This window comes from Panthera onca, chromosome Y (genome assembly GCF_046562875.1).
Source record: "Panthera onca isolate mPanOnc1 chromosome Y, mPanOnc1 haplotype 2, whole genome shotgun sequence".
Taxonomy (NCBI): Eukaryota; Metazoa; Chordata; class Mammalia; order Carnivora; family Felidae; genus Panthera; species Panthera onca.
Genome location: NC_138358.1, coordinates 24,788,648 through 24,805,150, shown reverse-complemented (window position 1 = coordinate 24,805,150; position 16,503 = coordinate 24,788,648). Strand labels below are relative to the sequence as shown.

General features: G+C 44.7%; 1 protein-coding gene across 1 annotated transcript in view; it reads right to left on the bottom strand.

The window, feature by feature from the left end:
- Nucleotides 1-16,503, bottom strand: part of LOC145714895 (anosmin-1-like) — a 182,859-nt gene that overhangs the window by 32,860 nt on the left and 133,496 nt on the right. Inside the window, exons 5-6 of the mRNA XM_081794424.1 lie at nucleotides 12,823-13,007; nucleotides 10,008-10,137 (exon numbers count right to left, since the gene is read on the bottom strand). Of these exons, the coding sequence (XP_081650550.1) occupies nucleotides 10,008-10,137; nucleotides 12,823-13,007 (315 nt within the window). The remainder of the gene's footprint in view (nucleotides 1-10,007; nucleotides 10,138-12,822; nucleotides 13,008-16,503) is intronic.

Sequence of the window (16,503 nt, the reverse complement as noted above, 5' to 3'; positions counted from 1 at the left end):
TTGAGAGAGAGAGACAGAGTGCACATGGGGGTGGGGCATAGTGACAGAGAGAGAGAGAGAGAGAGAGAGCGAGAGAGAGAGAGAGAGAGAGAGAGAGAGAGAGAGAGAGAATCCAAAGCAGGCTCCAGGCTCTGAGCTGTCAGCATAGAGCCCAATGCGGGGCTCAAACTCACAGACCTTGCGATCATGAACTGAGCCAAAGTCGGACACTTAACTGACTGAACCACCCAGGTGCCACAGATTGCTTAATTTTTTTTAATGAGAACAGGAGAGCCTGGGTGGCTCAGTTGGTTGAGAGACCAACTCATGATTTTGGCTCAAGTCATGACCCCAGGGTCATGGGATTGAGTCCCTCGTCAGGCTCCGCACTGAGTGTAGAGCCTGCTTGGGGTTCTGTTTCTCATTCTCTCTCTTCTGCGGTGATAGATAGATAAAAAGATGAGAATATTTCATTGTTGTTTTTCAGGTAAGGTGAATCCAAAGCATGTTACGTGACAGTGTTGACGAGGTGATTCTAATATTGTCAACTTTAGGAACCTTCTGGGAGCACCCAAGACATATACTGGGATACGCTAATTCGGTGAGTCTGAGTGGGGCACCTCTATGGATAGTTTATACGTTTACATAAACATGTATTTATGTTTTATGTAAAAGATCTTTCTCTGTGTAAAACACACATGAAAGTCTGATGACCTACCTGCAAGCTGGAACTTGGAAAGCCTCGCACCCGCCTGCGACAAGCCAAGAGGTGTGAACATGACTCAGCTCAGTATAAGCTGGAACACACTGGTCACAGTTACCCTGGGCGTGGGAAGCCCTGGACTCCTTGCTCTGCTGGCTGAGCAGAGCCCCAGGAACCGAACCTGGGTCATCGATGTGGCTATGACACCACCGAGCACTGCCTGGTGTTACAGGCACTTTCTCTACCTGACACACGGCTCTGCTGAATTTCCCCTCGGTCCTGCGGGACCCGGATTCTCTTCTCTGCCTGATCCCCCCCCCCCACCCCAACTTCATCCCCATGCCGCCGTGACTCAACAAGACGGCATCCGGCCCCCGAATTCAGGGACCTCTTCTCTCTCATGTGCTCGCACTTTCTAGGGATCTCGTCCAGTCACGGCTTTACCCAAAGTCTGTGTGCTGCTGACTCTCAAATGTATGTCTTCCACACAGACTTTGTCCCAAACTCAGAGTCAAATATTTGGTGGTCTTCAAGTCAGCTGCCTTTGGAGGTGCCAGAGCCAACTCAGAACTAATGTGTCCAGCACTCACGTCATAACTGTCCCCACGCCATGGGAGCCAACCCTTCAATAAACAGAAACTCCTCCTTCCACTTAACCAGACTGAAAACCTAGAAGTCAGACACTTCTGGGGCTCTCATATCCCCTCAGCAAACTGTTAGCACGGACTTCAAAATATATGCACAATATCTGCACCACAACCAGCACCCACACCACGCCAACGCCTTCCTTCCCCCATCACTGCCAAGACCTCCTCTCAATGCTCCCTGATGTTGCGGCTGCCTCCCTGGAGCCCGTCCTCAATATACAGCCAGGCGTCCCTTATTCTGCACAGCCCTTAGTACCAACTGACTTACAACATCCTTTATGTCCTGTCCGCCTCCACTCACAAGAATGAAAGCTGTATGAGGGGAAGATTTGTTTTTTTATCTGTTTTGTTCACAGATCCGCTTTATCTGTTTGTCTTCCCAGCATGGAGGCCAGTGCCTGGCACACATCAGGCTCTCAGCAAACAGTTGCTGGATGAATAGATGAATGACTTTGATTTGTGAGGCGGTATTTCTGTTTCCATTTTAAGCCCTGTCAGTTGGAATGAGTGAGTCCTAACAAGACAGTGAAGTGAACCGAGGGGCTGTTTCTGGCTTGAAACAAGAGACCGGAAGCAATCCCCCTTCCTGTAGGATTCGACCTGTATCCCAGGAAAAGGACCTACCGACTTTTCTGAGAGGGAACCTAGTTTGCAAGCTAATCATCTCTTCAAGGCAAGAAAAAAATTTTAATGCATAAGGATAATTACAGGTGTACATGAATGTCTCTATGCTGAAAACAGGTGAATTCTCCAGTTATTGTAGGTTCATAGGAAGAGCTCAAACTCATCTCCTCTCCTAATAGAGAAATTCAAGTTTAACAAGGTCTGCTAGTATTAGGTATTGTGTTGTCTTAATCTGCTCCGTTTGGTACATAATTACTTAGTTCCCTGGAAAACTGTCCCGCACCTTGGATGTGATCATAATAATCCAGAAAAATACTCTCTAGTTTACGGAACGTTATGAAACGTGCAACATAACTCATGAGAACCACCTATGCAGAAATAATGCTTTCAAATATTTGAATTGGTAACATGTGCTTTATCTTACCTTAAAAGTGAAGCCCTTTCTGACAACTCACAATATCAAGACGGTGTACTTCCGTTACCGAGATGAGACACCCCCAAAATAGTCACTGTCCGATTACGAAGCCAACAGGAATTGGAGAGAGCATCTGGTTATTGCCCTGATTCTCCTCTGTAAGCCAGATACTCACATGGCCATTCGTTCACTGTAGATGTCAGGGGAGAGGCAGCCTGTCCTATCTGTCTAATCTGAAGGATTTCACTCGCAGTCCTAAAATTCCCATAGTCAAGCCATCCCCTGCCTTGTGACATGCTTCCCTTCATTACGAAGGAAAATAATATTCCCTTTGCTGCATTACACAAAGTCTCTTCTTTCCATTTGCCCGATGTCTTAATTGCATTAGAACTTAGAAATGTGAAAAAGAAATACACACACAATCTATTATAATAAAGCCCTAAGGTACTGTACAGCTTATTCGTTGGTGCTTTTTAAAAAAACAGTAAAGGGCTTAGGGTTAGAGAGACGAAGTGACTTGTCCAAGGTCATTCAGGTAATGGTGGCAGGGGGGTGGGGAGAATGAAAACGAGGGAAGAGGAAGGTGAGGCTCTAAAAACACACCCACACATGCCACATCCCTACACGTATTATATGTCCTCACCACAACTATGGGCCAGTGTCCCTGGACACAAAACTTGGAAAGCCCTTTCATGGGGAAGGTGTCCGTGCTAGTAGCCTAGTGCAGGGCCTGACAAATGTCCTCAGGGAAGGGGCAGAGAGTAAACACTTCAGGATCTGCACACCCCAGACAGTCTCTGTGGTGACGACCTCACTCTGCTGCTATAGCTCAAAAGCAGACATGGAAAATACGTCAACACATGAGCTGTGTACCAATAAAACTTTATCTGTAAAAGAGAGCAGCGAGCCAAATTTGGACCCCAGGCCATAGATGGCCAACCCCTGAGTGAGAGTCTTTTCAAAAGCAGTGATACCATTAGCTTTTTGAAACTTGAGACGAGCACCATTTCTAATGTTACAAGTGTATGGTTGTGCTTTGTTGAGTAAACGTTGGAGTTTTGTTCCCATTCTACAGATGAGGAAATGGAGGGCTGGAGAGTTTACATTCTAGAGTGTGTGTGTGTGTGTGCAGGGGGAGGGTCAGAGTCATATCACGAGACCAGTGCTCTTGGACCCCTCCCTCTGGGCTGAAATCAGGGCACTTCTCCCCCACCTTTCTGCTGCTTTCCACTCCCTCTGTGAGATCTCTCCAATTACCTGCAGAAACATTTCAGAAAGCAGAAAGGAATCACGCTTCCAAAGATAACTGAAATAGCAAGGCTGTGCTAGCTTCTGCTTACATACAGTTTCCAGCACAGGCTGTGTTGACCATTTGCCACGAATGGCCAATGTTAGCTCTGGACAGAAACAGTTCCTTTCATTAACGATCTTATGTGGTGCTTCAAGCCAAGGAGGTGTGGGTTTCAGAAGGAGAGGTTTAAGGTTTCACTCTGTCTTTAACTTTAGGTGGGTAACGAATGCTACAAGTGAATGGGTAGCATACAAACAGCAAGGAGAACAACCCTTATAAATAAATAATATACACATACACATGTATATTCATGCGCGAATAGAGGAACAACATACGTTCTAAGAAAATGGATGTAAATTGTATCACCTACTTGATTTCCTCAAATAATATCGAAACCTCCCACTGAAACACATCACAGGAATATGTCTTAAGGGAAGTGACAGTGACCAAGTGGATATTTAAAATTTTTTTAATGTTTATGTTTGCGAGAGAAAGAGAGACAGAACGTTGAGTGGGGGAGGGGCAGAGAGAGAAAGAGGGAGACACAGAATCTGAAACAGGCTCCAGGCTCCGAGCTGTCAGCACAGAGCCCGACGTGGGGCTCAAACTCACAAACGGTGAGATCATAACCTGAGCCAAAGTCGGACGCTTAACTGACTGAGCCACCCAGATGCCCCCCAAGTGGATATTTTTAAAGCAGTGGTATTACTACCCACAAGTTCTCCACCTGAATTAGAAGGTTGGTTCTAATAGGTCAGTTTTCTTTTTCTTTCCAGACTCAGCAGTTGGGATAGTTTTCCTTCCCTCATTAAGGAAGGAAGGAAGGAAGGAAGGAAGGAAGGAAGGAAGGAAGGAATCACCATGCAGTATCTAGAGACACAACTCCTAAGTCTTTGAAAAGCTGCAGAAGGTACCCTAACTAGTAAATAGTTCTAGGACACATGTAACGTGGAGTCTTGCCCAGTGGAAATGGCACACACACATCAGCTGTGGGACAGCATAAAAAGTCACTGGTCCCGAGGAGCAGGGGGGGACTTTACTACTATCAGTGATGTCTGTTCTCATTTTACTAACACTCCATAATGTACGCACAGAATAACATCCAGCGTGAGACCTGTGTGCTCTAAAAACAACACTGTCTTCGTCCTTTCCTTTTTAACGTATCCTGGGCTCACGGGAAAACAGACAAGAAACGTGTAGGAAAAGCCTCGAATTTGGAGGGACATGAATATAATAACTAGGAAATGACATTAGCTTAGCAACAGAAGGTGGAGTTTTACAGTGTTCCCTCTACGTCCCTTTAACGTTTGCTGTTTCAGAATGGTCAACTGATACTGACCAGTCTTAAACATCCAAATGTTTGCCTGCTTTCGGCAACATGCAAAAAAAACCCAAAAAACAAAAAAACAACCAAAAACCCAAAATTCAGATTTTGCTCTGTACAACCTACAAAACTTGAAGACTTCCTTCTTTCTCTTGCTACATACGTTGACACACAGAAGTCATCTGGATGGGCAGGGACATTACTTCCCAAATTCAGCAAACGTTTGGCCCAGGTAGTAGGACTCACCAATATACATTTCCAATATGGGGCATGCAACACACATGCATTTTGTGTCCAACAATATACAATATACATTACCCATACAGAGCGTGCAATTGACCCATTTTTTGCCCCTTCAATAAGGATCAATATGATCAAGCGAAGGTTAAACACCAATTTGCTGAAAAAAGATGAGCAACTATGGCGTGGAACCCAAAAAGTAGGTTTTCTGTAGCTACAGCTGTCCCTCCCCATGGCTCACTGCCACATCTGGGGCCTCTGAGGGTTGGACATGAGTGGCTCTGGTACGGACACACCGTGGAGCCTGCAAGAGGCTGGGAGAGGGTGCCATCAGGGGAGAGGCGCACAGCGAGGCCAGAAAGGCACACCTTTCTCGGGTTATTGCCGCCGTCTGACACAGGAAGGGGACCGGGGATCTTTAGGAACGCGGGCATTCCTTTTGTGAAACTGTGAATGTATTTATTTTGAACCACAGCAGAACATGTCCGTGATCTGCTGTAGCAGGAATCCCGTGGCCGTGGAGCCCGAGCCCTGCAGACCCCCGCATCTCAGTGTCAGTCCCTGCACCTCACGGCTTCAGGACGCATGGCTAACTTGGGAACCCAGCTCCTCAGCTGGCCCCGCCAGCGGCCAGAGCTCTGCCCATGTGTGGACGGATGTCCCCGCAGAATAGCGTGCATCTGAGGACTCAGTCCCCACAGCAAGGAGTTCGGTTGCCCACAGTGACAGCCAGTATGGGAACTGGCCTCTTACCCTCTTCCTTCTCTTCCTCCCTGCGTCACCTCCCATCCCCCTTGTTCCCTGGACGGCCTCCCAAGTAAGCCACTTGCGCTCAAAGCTCTCAGGCGCAGTGGCACCCTCTGTTCCTATGCGCCGTGCTTCCTGTGGTTTGTTCCAATGCAACAGGACACAAAAATTCTGGTAGACCCTAGAATGTGGCAGCGGGGTGAAAGAAAGGCACTTCATCCTAGCAGTGACCGAGGAAGGTAAGTCTCCACGTGGAAGCATTACCCTTCCTAGTTTCCAAATAAGGAGACAAAAACCAGAAAGAGACATTATACATTAGGATACTGAATTATTTGTCATCTTCATTTTTGACGTCAAAGCCGATTTTCCTTCTTAAGTACCGGGGGAAAGGTGGGAGAGGATTTAAATAAGTGAATACAGAAATTATCCCAACCTCTCTTTTGGGCTTTCTGTTGCCAGCAAAAATTACTGATTTTCTCTGTTTTATAATCATGCATTTCTTCTGGGGGACGTACGGGCTAACAGCAATCTACCAACGTAGCAACAACTCAGAACTTTCTGTACAAATCATCACTCTGAGGGGCTGAGATTAAGTTATTGGAAAATACATGAGTTAAAAGGAAATTAACTTAGTTAACAGCCAATCCATTCTGGCAAACCACAGACTAATTTTGTATTTAAACATAACCATAAAGAAGAGAATGACAAGAATTTTGGCTTCTCCACGAAAATCAGGATTAAGGCCAATGAATAGCAGGCAGAAAGCATAAGCTAAATGAAACCCATTTTATCAAGTTTTTTTTTTCTCTCTGTATTTAATTTGCCTTTTATTTTCAGATGTGTTTATTGTAGATGGAAAAAATCCCTTCCCCCTTCGCCTTTCCCTTGACCCAGACTTAAGTGATCAAGGCTGGCCCTCTACCCAACTCAAATACACTAGAAATTACTTACCCTTTGCACAGACTATTATTTTAGAAGCAATAATTCTTTCTCAAAGCAATTTTAAACCACTCGAGGACTTACAACTGGTATAGTTTCAGTTCTGGAGCACAGCGGGAATAAATGGGCTTTTATTAAATGAAAACGTACCATTTTTTGAAACATGGCAGTGTTAAAATGTTTTATTTCCTGCTTTTGCAAATATGCTCCATAGCTATAGATCTCCCTGGGAGGAACATTCTAGATTGTGTGGTTCTTGCACTCTCACAAACCTAAAGTGTTTGTGCAGATTTCGTAATCACCTCTAATATGGTTTCAGTGAAGTCGCATCACAAAATGATGGGAGTATTCTAATTGCGCTCAACGGATGAAGATTTCCTCCAGGACTTGTCCAAAGGATGCCTGACCATTTACAAGACGGCGACACATCTTTCCTCAGTTACCCGATCTCGTCAAATGTAGAATGGGGATCTTACTGGGGAAAAATTGTGTTAACAACCTTATTGGAATTTAACTTACATATGATAAAACTCACTCACATTAAATGAGCCAGCCAGTGACTTTTAGAATTTACTGAGGTGGCCCACCAGCATCACTCACTGGCAACTTCTCACATCTGTCAGCTTCACTCTTCACTCTTCCCAGGCAGCTCACTTCTGGCTTCGTCCAAAGTACCATCACCTTCGCCCAGGATCATTCAAGTGGCCTCCCCCGGCATCCCTGCTTTCCCCTCCTCTCCCCTCTCATCTCCTTTCACACACATCTCTTTCTCAGCAAAACCCTTGTCTGCCTTCGCTAAGACTATAAAAAAAAACAAATACCCTTCCTTAGTATTGTCCTGAGTTCTATTCTATCGTCAGTAATCACTATCCTACTTTACAACAGTATTTTTCTTACTAATCTTATTTACTGTTTCCTCACACCCCCAACTGGAATAAATGTGTGTGTGTGTGTTCCACAAGAGCAGATAGTTTTTTTTCCTTTTGTTCATTTATTATCCCCTGTGCCCAGAGCAGTGCCTGATACATATAGGTGCTCAACAAATATTTGTTGAATACAAAAAGGAATGAAACATGAGTGATCCAAGGAGAAGGTAAAGAGGCAAAACTAACTTTGTTCTACAGCATGGAGGCTCCCGGGGGGTTCTAACAGGGGAAGACAGTGCCCCACAAATCACTGTGAATACCACAAGTCACTCCGTTGTACACTTAAGAGGAATGATTGTAATGATGCAATAGTTATATTTCAAGGGGTTTAAAAACTGTTTTCCCAATGAGGCCCATTTCTACATTTGATGAAACTGGAGTAAGGTGGGGAAAGACGTGGTGTCACCCTGTAAATGGTTAAGGATCCTTTAGACCAGTCCTGGAAGGAAATGTCTTTGACCATTTAGCCAGTGTATTACATTTCCACAGTAGTGTGATGCATTTTTGCTGGAAAAAGACTAGGATCTACTATGAACTCTGCACAGACGTTTTTGGTTTGCAATAACTGGAGTCTGGGATGCTGAGGGTTGGATGTGTTTGGAAAATGAGTAACTAGAAGAGAGTAATGGTGACTGTGATGTTTCCCCAACATGGTGCATTCTCATTCAACAAGAGCCCCTTTAAACTTGAGGGATGCAGCCGTGATTCTAGACGACTAAGGTGCTCAGACACACGGCAGGGATACTGGGACAGCATGGCCTGGCTGCTTCCTCGGAACGGATGCCTCTTAGGCAGTTGGAAGCTACATGACCGGCCTGGAAACTCAACAGAGCCCTGCCCAGATCCCGCCCCATCCCTAAAGGTATTCCACATGTGTCTCCAAAGGCTGCAAAGTGCTTCTGCCCACGTATTTGCAGCCCTGACCTGAGCCACCAGACAACCTGTAGCAGCAGAACAGATGGGAACACAGTTTAGCCACGATGTGCCTGGCTCACCTTTGAATCATGACACCCAAGTTGATCCTCACCTCCGAACCCACTGTCAATTAATTATTTCACTTCCCTCTCTAAATCATCAGGCCAACTGGAGACAGCCTCGAGACAAGGTCTGATGTCCGTGATTCCACTTTTAAACTTGCTTAGTGTATTTGCCTCCGTGGAGGGGAAAAAATGCACTTTTCCTTTCTTAAAAGTTCTTTTTCAAAAAAAAAGAGAGAGTTAAAAGTCTACAACACACAGTGTAATAGGATCCAAATATGAAATTATTTCGGTTGCAAGCTTTCCACTGAAGACCAATCCTGCAGCAGAAGTCGCAAGTCAGAGCAGCCCGTTCAAACCCTCCCGTAACATACGTAGGACTGATGTCATAAGCCTTCTGTTATGCATTAATATCACAAAGCGTTTTGTTTAAAATAAATCTGAATTCGCTTCCACGTAGGACGAGCATACGTAGGACTGATGTCATAAGCCTTCTGTTATGCATTAATATCACAAAGCGTTTTGTTTAAAATAAATCTGAATTCGCTTCCACATAAGACGACAGCGACTGGTTAGTAGGTGAACAAGCCGACCAGCCCGGCTCTGAGATGAGGTTTTATAACACACGTATCGTGAACGCTGGAGGTGCACAGCCATCTAAACACGACTGGGGGAATACAGATGGAGGGAACACTCGTATCTAACCCAGGTATGTCCTTCAACTACAATACGGTGACTGTGAGTAGATGACTCGGGGTGACTCGGGGTTTAGATTCTGGGTGTGATGAAATAAAAGAGATTAACTCACATTCAATATGACAACCGTTTCAAGAAAAGCCGCACAGTCTAAAGTAGCTCAAACTAAACCCTTCCCTCCAAAAATTAATTCACTGGTGACTGACACAGAAAATCTCGAGGCTAAGACTCAACACAAGTTGATAATGGAAAACCACCAGTTCGAAGTTGAGAAAACCCCACTAGATTATCTTGTGCGATGTTTGGAAGGTATAAAGCCCAATGACGGTCTTAATCGTATATTCACACGCTGCCTTCAAACACATCTGGTCCTTTTCACCAACAACAGCAAAGCCACCTGCTGAGCAGCTGTGAATAGGAACGTGGGGACACGAGGGATGTGCATCCCAGGTATGCCGGGAGGGGGAGGGGAGCGAGGGGTCAGGAAAGTGAGACTGACCTTTGGAAGAGCGGAAGTGTTTGCTGGGGGCGGTGAAGCCTCGGGTCCCATGCACGTTGACACCTGCCACTCGGAACTGGTACCACCTGCTGGGTCGTATGTCAGTCAGCTGGACCCGCTCATCTGTGGTCTGGGGGGAGATGTTACAGAGCACAGAGAACCCTTTTACCCAGACATGTCAACTGGGTCTGTCGTAAAAGTGCACCACCTCATCAGCCAACGCCACACTGCCTTGACATCCCTGTGCCCTTGTGCCTAAGTGTGGGGACCGTGCTCAGTTATGAGAAGAGCTATCAGGGGTCAAGGAATTTCTAGGGCGTTTCAGGTGTTTAATTCCATTCATAGGTATTTCACTCCAAAGAGTTAAAGATCTCTGGAGTCAAAACCATATGAACATGGCTGAGCTCCTTAAGTCTGGTGACTAAATACAGCGTTAAACCCATGAGGGTTTTAATCGCTAAGTTATACATATGAGCGAATATATACATGAGCTAATCATTACATTATAGGCAAGAAAATGAAATCATCTTTCAATTATAGAAGAAAAATGCCTCTTTAACTTGCTTGCCAAATAGAATCTTGGGAGTCGGATGGAGACTCACGCACTTTAAAGAGCGCTAACAATTTCCGGAAGTATGTTGCAACCCGAGCCTTTTTTTCCTTATTTGAGTAAATCATGTATGATCTACAAGGACCCGGTCGTGCTTCTCAAGGATGAGGTGTGTTGATATCTCTCTGTCCAATAAAATGTCCAAAGGAAAAAAAGTGGGCAGTGGTAAAGGTGCCCGGGTTTGGCTGCGTCTCCTGCTGGAGTAACAAGACTTCGATTAACCTCCCACCTCATCAGGCTGAGGGGAACCATACCCGCTTTCCCGACAATCTGTGGGGGGGACCTGCGGACCCCTACACTGACTTCAAGAGCCAAGTCCCCACATGCGGGGCCTCACTGACCCAGTGAGTTGCCCAGTGCCAAACCCAGTGTGCGCTCAGTGCGTGAAAGTGGGCAAGTGGGATTGAACTGAAACCTCCTTAGCCCGGGTCCACAATAACTTCTTGCAAAGGTGTGTCACATTTACTTTAATATCTAAGGGAAGAGAAACATTTCCGAGACCAAGGGAAAGCTATGAACTCTCACGTGTGGCTTTCTACCTCATTTAGCAAACTGTGAGGTGACCCTTCCACAGATATCACCATTTACGTTTAACTTTTAGTTTAAAAACCTGAAGCCAGCACGTTCCCCATAGCATTTAGCAGACAAAGAAGGCAGGGAGGAAGGAAGAGAAAGGAAGATGTGAACTAGTTAATAATAATAATAGTAATAATTACATTACTATTAATGTATTATATATTAATATAAATAGAATTGTAATATAAAATATTATATACATTTATAAAATTTATTATTATTATTCAAGATCTTCCCTCTCTTCAAAAAAGGAATAAGAGACATGATCTTCTTGTCCATTACTCTCATAAATCTTTAAATAATTCGTAAAATTTACAAGTGAGGTTGTCCCATTAAGGAACATATCATGTATGTTGGCTGTATGCCAAACACCTTTATGTTTTAGTAAAGCAAAAAAAAAATTTTAAGAAAATAGGAATGAAACAATTCCTAAATTTATTTGAGCAGGCATTTTCCCCACTCATTTGTTCATTTATTTAGGAGTGTCTAAATTATTTTAGTGTTTATCCTCTTTGAGATACTATTAGAAAAGAACCAAATTCCTCCTCCAAACACTTGCACCCTCAAACTGATTCTGCATCTACTGGAAACAATAACGGGAATCGGGTCCTTGGAGAAAAATGACCCGATCCACTTAAGGTCAGAATCTGTGCCTCCAGACACATGTGGAGAAGGCGTTTCAGCTGCTGAGGACATGAGGCAGGTTCACACTGAGAATCTGTTCATTTTCTAGAACCGTGTAGTTTTCTTGCAGCTGGCAGTCCATTTAGCAGCTCTTAAAAAGAAAGAAAATATTTTGCTTTTCTCATCAGCGAGACAGAAAAGGAAGCAGCACGGGTCAAGATAAACCCCAAGCGTACTCCATGCAGGTGGGGTATCAGTGTGTAAGCTGAGCGGGACGGAGGAAGCACTTAGCAAAGATTTAGGAGCTGACGGCTACTTCCCACTAAGGACTTTTGCGATAGGAATCTTCCTCCATGCTACTCAAGTCCTTGTGTAGAAGGAAGGCTTGAAATGCAGGGGAAACAGGAGTCGTGTAGATGGTCCAATGTCCCGTGAACTAGTCCTAGTAGTGTCATGTTTCTTTGACTCTGGCCGGTGTTAAGTTTATCTCAAGGAAATGCAGTTCTTGGAGGAAGTAAATGTGAACACTCAGATTAGAGAGTTATCTCCACTGCACATGTATTTTGAGCAAAGTAGGCCAACAGTCAAGTCGCTAGTTGTACCGGGTTATATCTGTGGACTCGTCCTGTCTTCCGTACACACACATGCTATTATGTCCGCGTCTGAGTGAGTTATTTTGGCAGTCAGGCTACTCTGGCTGGGGCACAGCAAGTTAATTTTCTTTTTTTAATGTTGGTTCATTTTTGAGAGAGAGGAAGAGAGAGACAGAGTGTGAGCAGGGGAGGGGCAGAGAGAGAGGGAGACAGAATCTGAAGCAGGCTCCAGGCTCCCTGATGTCAGCCTATAGCTCAACACTGGGCTCGAACATGCAAACCATGAGATCATGACCTGAGCTGAAGTCGGACGCATAACCGACAGAGCCACCCAGGAGTTAATTTTCTGCCTGCAGGTATGTGGTCGACATTGCCTCAAGGCGGGGAGGGGTAGGGCGCAGGAAGCACTGACCTGGGCTACCGTCTGCCAGTGTGTGGCATCGTCTTCACTTGGATGGATTCCATAATTCCATCTTCTTTGCACCACGTAGATCACAGGCTCAATGGAAATATTGAATTTCGAGGACCACTTAATCTCCAGCTGTCCAGACTGCAGTTCTGTGAATCTTAACTCTTTTCTGGGCTTCAGGGGGACACCTAAAACAGGACCATGGCAATTAAAATGATCAGAGGTAAAGCTGAGGAAGAAAACCTTTAGAAAAGACAAATCTCGTGTAATGACAACAGATCCTCACTTCCTTCCAGGAAAGTGGCTTCTTCCTATCACGGTTTCACATTTGAGAGCTTCTCACACTGAGGTCAGCCCACCACATTTCAGGAGAATTACCTCCTTTTCTTTTAGCTTTCCCTTTTTTAAAAAGAGACTCTAAACTGGTTCCTGATTCTGAACAAGCATTTTTCACCCAGGCATCTTGAGAGCAATTCTTTTATGTGCGTTCTTCTGAATAAGCCATGTTACCGAGTGGCATCACACGCAGTTAACAAGAATTCATGTGACGCCATGGTCGTGAAGAGTTTGAAGACACTGTTCCCATCCAACATGCTCTGTTTCTGCTGATACAGTCTAAAGTCATCACAACGTGGTTCCCCGGTCTACTTGCCTTTCCATCTCAGAATGTTTGCCTTCTAAGGAAAAAAATTGCAAGCCTAAAATGCTCTCATGTGGTCAAACATTACAAGAATGATTTCCAAAGCATGGGTCCTTAGCATTCCCCAATTGATTGCTGGGCTCCCTCCTATAGACTTATGGCTTAAAATTGAAAAATGATGAATTTATAATGTTTGGTTTTGGCACGAGTGACCGCCTTGCTTCAAAAGTCCCTCACAGGTGGCTCATTTTAAAGTAGTTCATCATTCTGATTTCTTTTTTCTCCCCATGGTGCATTCAAGTGGTCTGGCGACGGACAGATTTAAGAACCATAGTTCCAAATGGTAGCCATTATGGAAAGGGAAGTTTAAAATAAGATTATGTACTCATAGGATGTGTAAGACTAATTGGATTAGGTAGAGTCCATGGCACCACGATGTTCAACGCCATGACAACCTAGAACTTCACATGCCATTAAGATCATTTTCTCTTGAGAATGAGCATTTGCCTAACACGTTGACAACTCGTTTGAAAACATTATTTGATAATGCTCTATTTATTTTTCCACTTCTTCATTTTAAACAGAGAGGAAACTGAAAAATGTGCAACTACGAAACGTAGATAATACCTAATGCCTGTTAGTGACGTTACTGAATATCAACTCTGATTTCACGTTGACCTTAATTTATGCTGCGTCTTGTTTGGGGACACTTTAAAGTCCTTAAACATTGAGGTGGGTGGAGTTGGATAATTTTTAAACAGCACCAAATATATCCAGTCAAAGGTCAATGAGTTGTACAAAATACTTTCTAGAAAACATTCCCCATACCCACTGTAGTCTCCGTTTTGCTTTGCTGATGGGTTATGTGCATCCCTTGTCCCTTTACTACAATGCTGGTGTCTCAAGTGATCTTCACTGTGGGTCTGTGCTGTGGGGGAAGGGTTAATTACCTCCATTTTGAACATCAAGTAGTCAAGTCTGAGGAAGATGAAGTTGCCTACAGCGATGACCTGATCTTGGTTTCTCTCTGAGTTTTCTGCTTCTTGCCACATTTTGAATGAGGAAGAGCTACTGAGAAAAGTAGAGAAAGGAGGCACTTTTCATAGCTCTGCATATCCCTTAAAGATTCTGATTTGAATGTCCCTGATGTTGCTGGCTGGGGTGGAATTTGTCTCCTGTTCTGCCATTGTGTGAGGGTTTATTCAGGTTCAGGTCATAAACTTTTGTTTTCGGTGCACAACCTTACATTGAGAGTCACATTCGCTTTCAGGCCTAGAGTATTTCTGCTAAGTATGTGACTCTCGATTCTGTACCCTGATTTAGGGCTGCAGGTCCCACTGTCCACCTGCTGGCCAGATGAATTTCTTTGCACGAGTCCCAACTCAAATGCCCCTCCTGAGGATGTCCCCACTCCTGATGGTATGTGCATGGCAACTCTATTCTTTTGGATCGCTAAGGGACCTCTCGACTTGCTCTTGGACCTACCAACACCTCGTGGTTTGACTGCAGAGTATAATTTCAGGAATTCCCCAATCATCCTGTTTCCACGGTGACCACCCTTTCTTAGGCCCTCTATCTCCTGTCTGGACCTTCCTAACAACGTCCCATCCGATGTCCCCCAAGCCCATCTTTTTAGTTCCCCCTTCACAGTGTTTTGTGGCTATGATTTTCCTAGAGTACGGGACAGATTGTCCCCTCCACCTTCTCAGACTATTCAATCACACCTTATTTTCTGCGGAACGAAGGGAAACTTCTCAACATCACGTCACGGCATGCGTCTTTATCATCTACCACCAGTGATCTGTTTGTCTCTTGGTACATTTTACATATTGGTCACACAACCTACCTTTACACCCAGCTTCTCTAGAAACACACTGTCAGCTGCCTCCTACCACCATGACGCGTTTATACGGATTTTTTCAGTCTGGATTGTCTTTCCTATTTTCTGACCATGGACACGTGAATACTCCTGAGCTCAGTCTGAATGCCGCCCCTCAGAGCGACCTACCCTAAACCTCCCCATTGGAAATAAAGGTCCCATTCTCTGCTCTCTCTCCGAAGCTTAGCCTGCAACAGTCAACATGTGCACTTAACTGCCTCTTACTGCAGCCAGGTCATTTGACGATGTTCACCTTCTCCTTCATTCCCACACCTCATCATGGCTCAGGAGAGCACATTCTGTCACAGCAAATGCTCAGGAAATGTGTGCTGAAGGAACAGCCTAACCCCCTGTCAGCAGAAATTAAGAGGATACAGGAATGCCATCTTGACACCAATGGGCAACCCCCTTGCTGCCGGAGGGCACTCACTTAGCAGAAGGAAGAAAACTTAGCACAGGTATTTGCTTACCCTTATGTTTTGGAAAAGTAAATGCTAAACAGTAACAAAACTATGTTGGTAAGTTTACAAAATGGAATCGTTTTATTGCATTGACATAACTTGCCCAGTTAAAAAGAAAAGACCGATTGCTAACCATTGCTGATATGCTGGAAAATCTGAAAGTTCGTTGTGGATGAGTTTTAATCCCAAAGTAGCTTCTCTAAAGATTGAGATCAAATCTCGACAAAATGATTGCATCGTGTTTGCGCTGCAGGCAGGGTACTAGGCACCCTTTCTGCCGGGGGGGGGGGTACGCACATGGGCAAGGAGGGGGTGGCCTCTGAGGACATTTCAGGATTCATGAGGTTTCTTTGTGCTGAGTAAAGAGAAGAGGACTGGGGAGTTCTTTACACTCATAAAGCACATTCTCTGAGACTCCCCATCCAAGTTTCTCCTTGGCCCTTCTATGCGTAATGCTCCAGCATAAATGCACCTCCGGTAAATACTCCGGCCGCTGAAGTTACCTGAACTCATCAGCAGCAAACGCAAGCATAACAATCCCCTTGCTAGATGGTTTTAATCTTGAATATCATTCAACGACCAAGAGCCTTAATCGAACATAATGAGCATCAGAGTGATGTCAGTTCCCATTTCTTCATTTAACAATCTCTTTAATTATTACGTACAACAATCTTGCGATTTGCATGTGGAGAAACAGCCCATCT